At 41.9% G+C, this 14854-nt stretch overlaps 1 protein-coding gene across 2 annotated transcripts in view; it reads left to right on the top strand.

The window, feature by feature from the left end:
- The window catches only part of LOC120989581 (tyrosine-protein kinase ZAP-70), an 824733-nt gene that overhangs the window by 374430 nt on the left and 435449 nt on the right, over positions 1-14854 (top strand). For both annotated transcript variants that reach the window (XM_040417781.1, XM_040417780.1), the window contains 2 exons: positions 12604-12742; positions 14146-14227. In XM_040417781.1, coding sequence (XP_040273715.1) covers positions 12604-12742; positions 14146-14227 — 221 coding nt within the window. The remainder of the gene's footprint in view (positions 1-12603; positions 12743-14145; positions 14228-14854) is intronic.

Genomic DNA, 14854 nt, shown 5'->3' on the forward strand with positions numbered 1-14854 from the left:
CATTTATCCTGTGAACGCCTAACGTACCTCCAGCCACAGAATTCAACGTTTTTTGCTGTCAGTTGAATGCCTATTGCCTAATTTTTGAGGCCTGTACTGGCCGAAAGTTACATATTTAACCCGTGAATGCCTAACGTACCTCCAGCCACAGAATTCAAAGTTCTTTGCTGTCAGCTAAATGCAAATTGGCTAATTTTTGCGGACTGTACTGGCCGACAATTACATATTTATCCTGTGAACGTCTAACGTACCTCCAGCCACAGAATCCAAAGTTCTTTGCTGTCAGTTGAATGCCTATTGCTTAATTTTTTGGGCCTGTACTGGCCTACAGTTACATATTTATCCTGTCAACGCCTAAAATACCTTCAGCCACAGAATCTATAGTTCTTTGCTGTCAAGTGAATGCAAATTGGCAATTTTTTGGGGCCTGTACTGGCCGACAGTTCCATTTTTATCCTATGACCTCCTAATGTACCTAAAACCACAGAATCCAAAGTTCTTTGCTGTTAGGTGAATGTCTATTGCCTAAGTTTTGCGGCCTGTACTGGCCAACAGTTACATATTTATCCTTTGAACCCCTAATGTACCTCCAGCCACATAATCCAAAGTTCTTTGCTGTCAGGTGATTGCCTATTGCCTAATTTTTGGGGCCTGTACTTTCCAACAGTTACATATTTATCCTTTGAACCTCTAATGTACCACCAGCCACAGAATCCAAAGTTCTTTGCTATCAGGTAAATCCCTATTTGCTAATTTTTTGACCTGTACTGGCCGACAGTTACACATTTATCCTGTGAACGCCTAACGTACCTTCAGCCGCAGAATCTAAAGTTTTTTGCTGTCATGTGAATGCCTATTGGTAAATTTTTGGGGCCTGTACTTGCATACAGTTTCATATATTTTTTTATGAACGCCAAATATACCTACAGCCACAGAATCCATAGTTCTTTGCCGTCAGTTGAATGCCTATTGCCTAATTTTTGGGGCCTCAACTTGCCAACAGTTGCAGATTTATCCTGTGAACGCCTAATGTACCTCTAGCCATAAAATCCAAAGTTCTTGGCTGTCAGGTGAATGCCTAATGTACCTCTAGCCACAAAATCCAAAGTTCTTGGCTGTCAGGTGAATGCCTATTGCCTAATTTTTGGGACCTGTACTGGCAGACAGTTACATATTTATCCTTTGAACGCCCATTGTACCTCATGCCACAGAATCCATAGTTCTTTGCTGTTAGGTGATTGCAAAATGGCTAATTTGTGGGGCCTATACTGGCCGACAGTTACATATTTATCCTGTGAACGCCTAATGTACCTCCAGCCACAGAATCCAAAGTTCTTGGCTGTCAGGTGAGTGCCTATTGCCTAATTTTTGGGGCCTGTACTGGCCGACAGTTCCATTTTTATCCTGTGACTGCCTAATGTACCTCCAGCCTCAGAATCCAAAGTTCTTTTCTGTCATGTGAATGCCTATTGCCAAATTTTTGGGGCCTGTACTGGCCAACAGTTACATATTTAACCTGTGAACGCCTAATGTACCTCTAGCCACAGAATCCAAAGTTCTTTGCTGTCAGATGAATGCCTATTGCCTAATTTTTGGGGCCTGTACTGGCCAACAGTTACATATTTATCCTGTCAATGCCTAATGTACCTCCAGCCACAGAATCCAAAGTTCTTTGCTGTCAGGTGAATGCCTATTGCCTAATTTTTGGGACCTGTACTGGCAGACAGTTACATATTTATCCTGTGAACGCCTAAAATACCTTCAGCCACAGAATCTATAGTTCTTTGCTGTCAAGTGAATGCAAATTGGCAAATTTTTGGGGCCTGTACTGGCCGACAGTTCCATTTTTATCCTATGACCTCCTAATGTACCTAAAACCACAGAATCCAAAGTTCTTTGCTGTTAGGTGAATGCCTATTGCCTAAGTTTTGCGGCCTGTACTGGCCAACAGTTGCATATTTATCCTTTGAACCCCTAATGTACCTCCAGCCACATAATCCAAAGTTCTTTGCTGTCAGGTGATTGCCTATTGCCTAATTTTTGGGGCCTGTACTTTCCAACAGTTACATATTTATCCTTTGAACGTCTAATGTACCTCCAGCCACAGAATCTCAAGTTCTTTGCTGTCAAGTGAATGCCTATCGCCTAATTTTTGAGGTCTGTACTGGCCGAAAGTTACATATTTATCCTTTGAACGTCTAATGTACCTCCAGCCAGAGAATCCAAAGTTCTTTGCTGTCAGGTGAATGCCTATTGCCTAATTTTTGGGGCCTGTACTTTCCAACAGTTACATATTTATCCTTTGAACCTCTAATGTACCACCAGCCACAGAATCCAAAGTTCTTTGCTATCAGGTAAATCCCTATTTGCTAATTTTTGTGGCCTGTACTGGCCGACAGTTACACATTTATCCTGTGAACGCCTAACGTACCTCCAGCCACAGAATCCAAAGTTCTTTGCTGTCAGGTGAATGCCTATTGCCTAATTTTTGGGACCTGTACTGGCAGACAGTTACATATTTATCCTGTGACAGCCTATTGTACCTCCAGCCACAGAATCCAAAGTTCTTTGCTCTCTGGTGATTGCAAATTGCCTAATTTTTGGGGCCTGTACTGGCCGACAGTTACATATTTATCCTGTGAACGCCTAATGTACCTCCAGCCACAGAATCCGAAGATCTTTGCTGTTAGGTGATTGCAAATTGCCTAATTTTTGGGGCCTGTACTGGCCGACAGTTACATATTTATCCTGTGAACGCCTAATGTACCTCCAGCCGCAGAGTCCAAGGTTCTTTGCTGTTAGGTGAATGCCTATTGCCTAATTTTTGGGGCCTGTACTGGCCGACAGTTACATATTTATCCTGTGAACGCCTAATGTACCTCCAGCCACAGAATCTAACGTTCTTTGCTGTCAGGTCAATGCCTATTGACTAATTTTTGGGGCCTGTACTGGCCAACAGTTACATATGTATTCTGTGAACGCCTAATGTACCTCCAGCCACAGAATGCCAAGTTCTTTGCTGTTAGGTGAATGCCTTTTGCCTCATTTTTGGGGCCTGTGCTGGCCGACATATACATATTTATCGGGGGATCTCTGGATGGCACTGTTATGGGGAATCTCTGGATGGCACTGTTATGGGGGATCTCTGGATGGCACTGTTATGGGGGATCTCTGGATGGCACTGTTATGGAGGGGTTCTGTGGATGACACATACAGTCAGGTCCATAAATATAGGGACATCAACACAATTCTAACATTTTTGGCTCTATACACCACCACAATGGATTTGAAATGAAACAAACAAGATGTGCTTTAACTTCAGACTGTTAGCTTTAATTAGAGGATATTTACATCCAAATCAGGTGAACGGTGTAGGAATTACAACAGTTTGCATATGTGCCTCCCACTTGTTAAGGAAACAAAAGTAATGGGACAGAATAATAATCATAAATCAAACTTTCACTTTTTAATACTTGGTTGCAAATCCTTTGCAGTCAATCACAGCCTGAAGTCTGGAATGTATAGACATCACCAGACGCTGGGTTTCATCCCTGCTAATGCTCTGCCAGGCCTCTACTGCAACTGTCTTCAGTTCCTGCTTCTTCTTGGGGCATTTTCCCTTCAGTTTTGTCTTCAGCAAGTGAAAAGCATGCTCAATCGGATTCAGGTCAGGTGATTGACTTGGCCATTGCATAACATTCCACTACTTTCCCTTAAAAAACTCTTTGGATGCTTTTGCAGTATGCTTTGGATCATTGTCCATCTGCACTGTTGAGCGCCGTCCAATGAGTTCTGAAGCATTTGGCTGAATATGAGCAGATAATATTGCCCGGAACACTTCAGAATTCATCCTGCTGCTTTTGTCAGCAGTCACATCATCAATAAATACAAGAGAACCAGTTCCATTGGCAGCCATACATTCCCATGCCATGACTGTCACGAGTTGAAGGTCCCAGGAGAGACCGCCGCGTCGTCAAGCAATAAACAAACAGAAATCAGGTACAGACACACAAGAGTTTATTGCACAAACAGAAAACCAGGGAAGGCAGCACAGACAAAACAAGAGCTCTATGTACCGTCAGCACAGTGGGAGAAAACCCCCACTGCGCCACTATCTAGTAATACTCCAGAGGGGCGTGACTAAGCAACTCCTGGTATTCACTAGAGCCCTAGATGGTAGGGTTAGACTTTGCAGCAGGAAGTTGCCAGGGTCCACTCTGGAGCGTGAACTAGACAGTGACAGCAGGAACTAATGGACAACAGGTACCAGAAGGTACCGACGGCACATAGGCAAACATAACAGACAGGCAAATACAAAACAGGCAACTAATAACACAAGCAGAAATACATAGCAAGGAAACAGGAGTGACAATGAGCAGAGAAGGACTTGCTCCACCTGTGGTATACTGCGTGGCCTTTGCGCATAGCACTCTGCAGCTAGGCGCTTGCTGAACCGAGACATATGAATACACACAAAATAACTAAAACATAACTGGCAGAACAGATAACAGAAAGACAGGAAAGAGGACGTCAAAGAGGACGGGAATGAACAAGTAGGGAAACCCACAGAGCACAGACAGACAGACACGGATCCCATGGGTCAGCAGCATGGGAGAGAGAGTACAAACCAGGAGCAGGACAGGACAACACACACCAGGAGTGCTGACACAGAACTGAGGAAACCTCAGCCTTATATACAGGTTCCATGGGTGCAGCAGAGAAGCCACACCCATGGAGCAGACAGAGGATTAACTCCTAATAGGCACACAGGGGAGTTAACCCATAAAGAACCACAAATACACAGAAACTAAACTTCAGCGAGGAGCACCGAATGAGCAAGGATGGAAGGTCACAGCAAGAGGTAACGACTGTGACAATGACACTACCACCACCATGCATCACTGATGAGGTGGTATGTTTAGGATCATGAGCAGTTCCTTTCCTTCTCCATACTCTTCTCTTCCCATCATTCTTGTACAAGTTGATCTTGGTCTCATCTGTTCATAGGATGTTGTTCCAGAACTGTGAAGGCTTTTTTAGATGTCGTTTGGCAATCTCTAATCTGGCCTTCCTGTTTTTGAGGCTCACCAACGGTTTACATCTTGTGGTGAACCCTCTGTATTCACTCTGGTGAAGTCTTTTCTTGATTGTTGACTTTTACACACATACACCTACCTCCTGGAGAGTGTTCTTGATCTGGCCAACTGTTGTAAAGGGTGTTTTCTTCACCAGGGAAAGAATTCTTCGGTCATCCACCACAGTTGTTTTCCGGGTCTTTTGGTGTTGCTGAGCTCACCGGTGCGTTCCTTCTTTTTAAGAATGTTCCAAACAGTTGTTTTGGCCACGCCTCATGTTTTTGCTATCTCTCTGATGGGTTTGTTTTGTTTTTTCAGCCTAATGATGGCTTGCTTCACTGATAGTGACAGCTCTTTGGATCTCATCTTAAGAGTTGACAGCAACAGATTCCAAATTCAAATAGCACACTTGAAATGAACTCTGGACCTTTTATCTGCTCATTGTATTTGGGATATTGAGGGAATAACACACACTTGGCCATGGAACAGCTGAGCCATGGAACAGCTTTTGGTTCCTTTAACAAGTGGGAGGCACATATGCAAACTGTTGTAATTCCTACACCGTTCACCTGATTTGGATGTAAATACCCTCAAATTAAAGCTGACAGTCTGCAGTTAAAGCACATCTTGTTCATTTCATTTCAAATGCATTGTGGTGGTGTATAGAGCCAAAAATGTTACAATTGTGTCAATGTCCCAATATTTATGGACCTGACTGTATATAGCATCTTATGCTATGTGCCATCCACTGATCCCCCCACAATAGTGTCCCTGCAGTGTGAATAACCCCTAATACAGGGGCTGTGGGCCGGCATCTGGATTAGGAATGAGAGCTGGGACCGGTGCAGTCCCTGTATTCAAATGCAACGGCCCCGCTCACTGTAGTTTAATCTTATGATCTAACCTGCATTGTTAAGATATAATAATCCATCTGTATTACTTACATTACAACATTAAGTTCCGTAGCAGAGAGGATGGAGGAGGGAGGAGGCAGGCTAGGAGGACTGGCGGGCGGTGTGTCACTCACTACGTCACGCGCCCGTGCCGCCTGCTTCAGTGGGCGGCGCAGGCACGTGACGTAGTGAGTGATGCGCCGCACACCCGTCCTCCCTGCCTGCCTCCTCCCTCCTCTCTGCTATGGAACTTAATGTTGTAATGTAAGTAATACAGATGGATTATTAGTGCCATCCACAGATCCCCCATAACAGTGCCATCCAGAGATCCCCCATAACAGTGCCATCCACAGATCCCCCATAACAGTGCCATCCACAGATCCCCCATAACAGTGCCATCCAGAAATCCCCCATAACAGTGCCATCCACAGATCCCCCCATAACAGTGCCATCCACAGAAATCCCCCATAACAGTGCCATCCGCAGATCCCCCATAACAGTGCCATCCGCAGATCCCCCATAACAGTGCCATCCGCAGATCCCCCCATAACAGTGCCATCCGCAGATCCCCCCATAACAGTGCCATCCGCAGATCCCCCCATAACAGTGCTATCCGCAGATCCCCCATAACAGTGCCATTCACAGATCCCCCATAACAGTGCCATCCGCAGATCCCCCATAACAGTGCCATCCGCAGGTCCCCCATAACAGTGCCACCCACAGATCCCCCATAACAGTGCCATCCACAGATCCCCCATAACAGTGCCATCCACAGATCCCCCATAACAGTGCCATCCACAGATCCCCCATAACAGTGCCATCCACAGATCCCCCCATAACAGTGCCATCCACAAATCCTCCCCATAATAGGGCCATCCACAGATCCTCCCCATAATAGTGCCATCCACAGATCCCCCATAACAGTGCCATCCACAGATCCCCCCATAGCAGTGTCATCCACAGATTCCCCCCATAAGTGTTTGGATCACTTTGCTTCTTACACCGTTCACACAATTCTTATATACAGGCCTCGTAGATTCGAGAACTTTTTCGGATTCTGATTAGAAAATAATTGGATTCGTCCCACCTCTAAGTACAATAAATTGGTTATCACCCTAGATTAGGAATGCTCAACCTGCGGCCCTCCAGCTCTTGCAAATCTACAATTCCCAGCATGCCTGAACAGCCTACAATTATTAGGGAATGCTGGGAGTTGTAGTTTTGAAACAGCTGGAGGGCCACAGGTTGAGCATCCCTGCCCTAGGCTATTGTTTGTTCTGGGATCTGTATTTTAGTGATTGTACATATTTTGAGGTCTGTATTCATTCTGGGTTTTGTTTCTGAGTACATTTTGAGGTCTGGTCTTGGGACTATATTCATTTTGGGGTGTGATAAAAGAGTCATATGTACTACTTGTGCATAATTTAGCAAAGTTTAGGGGAAGTATGTGAATGGGTGTCATATGTTAAAAATTTCTGTGCACCACCTAACACACATTCTGTGCATTTGAATCTCCTTGATGTAACTAGTCAAAAATAGTGAATTATGAGGTGTGTGTGTGTGTGTGTGTATATATATATATATATATATATGTGTATATTACAGTATATACACTCACCTAAAGAATTATTAGGAACACCTGTTCTATTTCTCATTAATGCAATTATCTAGTCAACCAATCACATGGCAGTTGTTTCAATGCATTTAGGGGTGTGGTCCTGGTCAAGACAATCTCCTGAACTCCAAACTGAATGTCAGAATGGGAAAGAAAGGTGATTTAAGCAATTTTGAGCGTGTCGTGGTTGTTGGTGCCAGACGGGCCGGTCTGAGTATTTCACAATCTGCTCAGTTACTGGGATTTTCACGCACAACCATTTCTAGGGTTTACAAAGAATGGTGTGAAAAGGGAAAAACATCCAGTATGCGGCAGTCCTGTGGGCAAAAATGCCTTGTGGATGCTAGAAGTCAGAGCAGAATGGGCCGACTGATTCAAGCTGATAGAAGAGCAACGTTGACTTAAATAACCACTCGTTACAACCAAGGTATGCAGCAAACCATTTGTGAAGCCACAACACGCACAACCTTGAGGCGGATGGGCTACAACAGCAGAAGACCCCACCGGGTACCACTCATCTCCACTACAAATACAATTTGCACGAGATCACCAAAATCAGACTGTTGAAGACTAGAAAAATGTTGCCTGGTCTGATGAGTCTCGATTTCTGTTGAGACATTCAAATGATAGAGTCCGAATTTGGCGTAAACAGAATGAGAACATGTATCCATCCTCTGATGGCTACTTCCAGCAGGATAATTCACCATGTCACAAAGCTCGAATCATTTCAAATTGGTTTCTTGAACATGACAATGAGTTCACTGTACTAAAATGGCCCCCACAGTCACCAGATCTCAACCCAATAGAGCATCTTTGGGATGTGGTGGAACGGGAGCTTCGTGCCCTGGATGTGCATCCCTCAAATCTCCATCAACTGCAAGATGCTATCCTATCAATATGGGCCAACATTTCTAAAGAATGCTATCAGCACCTTGTTGAATCAATGCCACATAGAATTAAGGCAGTTCTGAAGGCAAACGGGGGTCCAACACCGTATTAGTATGGTGTTCCTAATAATTCTTTAGGTGAGTGTATATTGTAAGGGATCGCTCTCTCTCAGGGGGTCTCAATCACAGATTGAGCGATGCTAGTGCTGTACTCGCTGCCCATGATCTTCTCCAGGACTGCGCTGCACTGTCCTTACTGCGTACAGTGTCAGAACGTAGTGTGCAAAATATGACCTGACGCTGTAGGCAGTCAGGTGGCAGTGCAGTGTGTGCCCAGATAAGATCAGTGAGCGAAGAATGCAGGAGAAACCACCAGATCTGGAGAGGAATTGCGAAGCAGTAGAGGCAAGTTACATTATTTATTTTAAGGTCTGATCTGAGTTCTGATATGGAGTCCTGATTTGATTTCTGATGCGGGGGTGTGACATGGAAGTTTAAAAGGGATCTGATCTGAGGTCTGATATGGGGGGTCCTCACATGGAGGTCTAAACGGGGTCTGACATGGAGGTTTAATGGGGATCTGATCTGAGGTCTGATATTGGGAGTGGTCTGACATGGGGAGCTATTGGGAGTCTGATCTGATGTCTGAAATTGGGGTCTGATATGGAGGTCTAAAGGGGGTCTGATCTGAGGTCTGATATGGGGTGTCTAATATGAAGGTTTGAGGATCTGATATGGGGGTCTAATCTGAGGATCTGATTTGAAAGGTAAGGGGACATTTTTTGTACTGGCACAAATGATGGTCACAATGGGGGCATTTTACTATAGGGGGCACTGTTAACAATATGCACTCTTAGAGATAATGATTTCTATTTGTGGGACTTTGGGGAGCATTTTTACTGTGGGGAGCACCCTGACACAGTATCATCTTAGCACAATTATTTTTGGGGACATTTCTTTTAAATTATTAGTGTCAGGGACACTATTTGCTTGGCACAGTTATTTTTTAGTGCACTGCATGCCAATAATTATTTTAGGGGGCACTGTATGTATGGTGCTAGTATTTTCAAGGGAGACTTTCTGCAGGATAATATTTAGGAGCATAGTGGGCACAGTAGGGGCAGGAAGGGGTGTTGAGAAGGTGTGAGGATGATGGAAAAGTAGGAAACTAAGATGTCTTTCTTAAACTCTGCAGAGACAAGAGATGGCTGAAAGAAGTCATCATGGCAGTCTGGTCTGAACAGAGAAGATTAGAAAAGAGAATGTCTTCAGAGGAGTCATCATTGGATGTAAAAGGTATGTAAGGGCTGGAGGGAAGGGGTTAGGTTGAGAATTTGGCATGGGGGGGTGCTGTTTCAATTTTTGCCTCAGGCAGCAGAAAGGCTAGGTGCACACCTGCCCCTTTCCACAAAGCACAGAGAGAAGGGGGAACCTAAGCTGAACTCTTGCACCAAGGCCCATGAGCCTTTAGCTACACCCCTGGAGAACCAGACAGCGCTGGAGCCTGAGGAAGTGAGTAGCCAGAAGACACCAGGGACTTGACTTATTCTTTTCTATAGTCCTTAACCCCTTCACTAAAAACACTAAAAACCATAAGGCTAGATTCACATGACAGTGAATAAAAGTCAGTTAAAAACAGTGAAATGGACTGTTTTAATAGACTTTTTTTTTTCTCTAATGCATTTTTGAGAAATGGATGTTAAAAAATGCCCCTTCAATTGTATGGAGGCTTTTGGTCATTGAAAACAGAGAAGATAGAACATGGAGTGTGAATAACCCTATAGACTACTAAAGTTCTTAAAATGAATCAGTGATGGCCATAAAAAAACATTCATCACACATCCGTTTTTCATTGTTGTGTGAATGTAGCTTAAAAGATATTATTACACATAATGGACATTTTTTTGCTGCAAAATCCTGATGTTCTACATTGAAATTTGCCACAAAGTTTTCTCCAAGGTTGACCATAGCTTTTACCCTTTGTATTGCAAAGTGTAAATTCTAAGGCCAGATCGTAAGCAAAATTCTTTGACATATAGGGCATTTTTCTCCAGATTTTATAACTTGGACACTGGAAATCTGCAAAATTTGGTGGTGGTGGTTATCATTTCACTTTTTGCCTAGGTGCATCACTAGCTAATAGTAACTGTTCTATATCACATAGTGATATCTAGTGTTCTATGTGTGCTTTATTTACATGACTACTATTCAGCACTTCTCCATATGGTGCGCATGTGTTTTTTTTAGTTAGGGAGAGTTAGGAATAGGAAGCAGACTCTTGTCTTCTTTACAGCTAGTCTACACCCACCATCTCAGGGACAGATAATTAGAAATGCAGCATGCAAACTGGTAAAAGAAATGCCAGACACAAGTCATATAATCTTCAGATGTAGTGCTATCACAGTCACAGTCAGGTCCATAAATACTGGGACATCAACACAATTCTAACATTTTTGGCTCTATACACCACCACAATGGATTTGAAAAGAAACAAACAAGATGTGCTTTAACTGCAGACTGTCAGCTTTAATTTGAGGGTATTTACATCCAAATCAGGTGAACGGTGTAGGAATTACAACAGTTTGCATATGTGCCTCCCACTTGTTAAGGGACCAAAAGTAATGGGACAATTGGCTTCTCAGCTGTTCCATGGCCAGGTGTGCGTTATTCCCTCATTATCCTAATAAGGATCATTATCCTAATTACAATGAGCAGATAAAAGGTCCAGAGTTAATTTCAAGTGTGTTTACATTTGGAATCTGTTAGTCTCAACTCTCAAGATGAGATCCAAAGAGCTGTCACCATCAGTGAAGCAAGCCATCATTAGGCTGAAAAAACAAAACAAGCCCATAGATACTGTAGCTAAAAAAAATTGTGTGTGGCATAAGCAACTGTTTGGAACATTCTTAAAAAGCAGGAACGCATCGGTGAGCTCAGCAACACCAAAAGACCCGGAAGACCACGGAAAACAACTGTGGTGGATGACCGAAGAATTCTTTCCCTGGTGAAGAAAACACCCTTCACAACAGTTGGTAAGATCAAGAACACTCTCCAGGAGGTAGGTGTATGTGTGTCAAAGTCAACAATCAAGAGAAGACTTCACCAGAGTGTATATAGAGGGTAAACCATTGGTGAGCCTCAAAAACAGGAAGGCCAGATTAGAGTTTGCCAAACGACATCTAAAAAAGCCTTCACAGTTCTGGAACAACATCCTATGGACAGATGAGACCAAGATCAACTTGTACCAGAGTGATGGGAAGAGAAGAGCATGGAGAAGGAAAGGAACTGCTCATGATCCTAAGCATACCACCTCATCAGTGATGCATGGTGGTGGAAGTGTCATGGCGTGGGCATGTATGGCTGCCAATGGAACTGGTTCTCTTGTATTTATTGATGATGAATTCTGAAGTGTTTCGTGCAATATTATCTGCTCATATTCAGCCAAATGCTTCAGAACTCATTGGACGGCGCTTCACAGTGCTGATGGACAATGATCCAAAGCATACTGCAAAAGCAACCAAAGAGTTTTTTAAGGGAAAGAAGTGGAATGTTATGCAATGGCCAAGTCAATCACCTGACCTGAATCCGATTTGAGCATGCATTTCACTTGCTGAAGACAAAACTGAAGGGAAAATGCCCCAAGAAGAAGCAGGAACTGAAGACAGTTGCAGTAGAGGCCTGGCAGAGCATTAGCAGGGATGAAACCCAACGTCGGTGTTGTCTATGCGTTCCAGACTTCAGACTGTAATTGACTGCAAAGGATTTTCAACCAAGTATTAAAAAGTGAAAGATTGATTTATGATGATTATTCTGTCCCGTTACTTTTGGGCCCATAACAAGTGGGAGGTACATATGCAAACTGTTGTAGTTTCTACATCGTTCACCTGATTTGGATGTAAATACCCTCAAATTAAAGCTGACAGTCTGCAATTAAAGCACATCTTGTTTGTTTCATTTCAAATCCATTGTGGTACTGTATAGAGCCAAAAATGTTAGAATTGTGTTGATGTCCCAATATTTATGGACCTGACTGTACGTACATATAACTTATTCTGAAAAAGAATCTGAAACAACGGTGGCTGATAATTACTAAATTGACTTTTCCAGTAATCACATTTTTCCATGTATTAAAGGATAAGGGAGAGAAAAGAATCTGGTACCTTTGCCCTGTCAATAGTTTATGGAAAGACCATATATCATTATAAAATTGATCTTGACAAGTCTGGGAAGTATTCAATACCTGAAGGCACTAAGTTTGATACGTTGTGGCAGGTAAGTCCAATCAAATTGTTAAATGTCACTTTACTGAGCTGTCTGAACACATAATTATGTATCCATAGACTGCAAATAAAAATTGTACGATGCTTCAATGGGTCCTGTATTACAGAGCTATTTCCCCCTATATGTATTGCCTCTAGTGATGAGCGGAAGGGGTCATATTCGAATTCGCAATATTTTGCTAATATTTTGCAGAATATTCGCCGAATATTCGCAGAATATTCGCCTAATATTCGTTATATTCTACGATTTTTTTTTACTCAAAAAATCGACAAGGTAATGATCGCGTAATATGCGAATTTTCGTAATGCAAATTTTTATCGCAAATTTTTCAATTGCCGAGCAAAATCATGATTCCTACCTGCTTCTTGCTTGTGGGCCAATGAGTCATAGCACTATTTCGAATATATTAGTTTTCTCAAATATTCGTAATATTCTAAAACAAGAATATATAGCAATATAGTGAATATTAAAAAAAAAACTAATATAGACAAATTTTGCTAATATAGTGCTATAATCTTTTTTTCCAATAGTATAAATTTTTTTCCAATCTGAACTTCAGATGAGAAAAAAATTACAACTATTAGACAAAGAAGATTATAGCACTATATTAGCTAAATTGCTCTATATTTATTTTTATTTTTTTCGAATATTCGCTATATTGCTATATATTCTTGTTAGAGCTAATATAGAGCAAAGATAGCTAATATAGTGCTATAGTCTTTTTTTTCAATAGTTGAAAATTTTTTCCAATCTGAACTTCAGATTGAAAAAAAGATTTTTCGAATATTCGCTATATTGCTATATATTCTTGTTTTAGAATATGACGAATATTCGAAAAAACTAATATATTCGATATAGTGCTATATATTAGTTTTTTAGAATATTCATAATTTTTCCCATTTAAAGTTATGATTCCTCCCTGCTTCTTGCTTGTGGGCCAATGAGTCATTGGCCCACAAGCAAGAAGCAGGGAGGATTCATGTTTTTACTCGGCAATTAAAAAATTCGCAATAAAAAATCTCGAATATTCAAAATTACGAATATATCACTATATTATAAATATTCGCGAATTTTCGAAGTACCTATATTCGCAATACAAATTTGCAATTCAAATATTTGTGATCAACACTAATTGCCTCTAGGGGAGAATAACCCCATAATACAGTGGCATATGATAGAGCAGCATATGGTAAGATCTGAAGAACCTATGGCTCCATAGTGTGGAGTTGAAGGGACTTTTTGTGTCTCTGTACAGCCTCTGGCACACAGCTCTGTTGTGTTCATGAGGCCCACAGATGAGTGTAGTAGACCAGATATTCATGCGACTTATACAGTATCATAGAACATGTGGTGATTACAGTGACTAATATATAATCAAACTTCTTCTTGTTAAGCTTGTGGAGTACTTAAAACTCAAATCGGATGGAGTTGTTACAGTTCTGAAGGAAGGCTGTCCAAATGGCAACATAGTTCCTGGTGAGTCAGAATAAATAAACTGCCATACTGACATATTCTGCAAAAAAGAATGATGTGTAATCAAATTTTATGGGGAATAGTATTCTAGAATAACATATTTTTTTTTATTATAAGCATGTTTGTATTTAATTTGACTATCCGTTCTGTCAGTGACTACTTTTTTGCAGTGCGGATGGACCATGGACCCATTCAAGTTGAATGGGTCTGGATCAGTCTGCGGTCCCTAATGTACAGAACAGCTAATCAATGGCCATGTGCATAAGCCCTAATACAGGTCCTAAAATATTCACAATAACCAATTAATGACAAGCTAGGATTAGTGATGAGAAAATCGACTTTGGATGAAACATCCGAAGTCAATTTGCATAAAACTTTGTTTCAATACTGTACGGAGCGAGTGCTCCGTACAGTATTAGAATGTATTGGCTCCAATGAGCCGAAGTTATTACTTCACGATTCTTGCAAGACTTCTCGTAATAACTTCATAAATTGATTTCTACTGTAAAAAAAAACATTTCCCGAACTCAGGTTCGGTTCCAAGAATGAGGAGAAAGCAAATTCCTTGGGCCTCTCAGTGTCTGGTAGAGTTTACACCAGCGCTGACATAAGGAGTTGTAACTATGGTCA

Source organism: Bufo bufo, chromosome 2 (genome assembly GCF_905171765.1).
Source record: "Bufo bufo chromosome 2, aBufBuf1.1, whole genome shotgun sequence".
NCBI classification, from domain to species: Eukaryota; Metazoa; Chordata; class Amphibia; order Anura; family Bufonidae; genus Bufo; species Bufo bufo.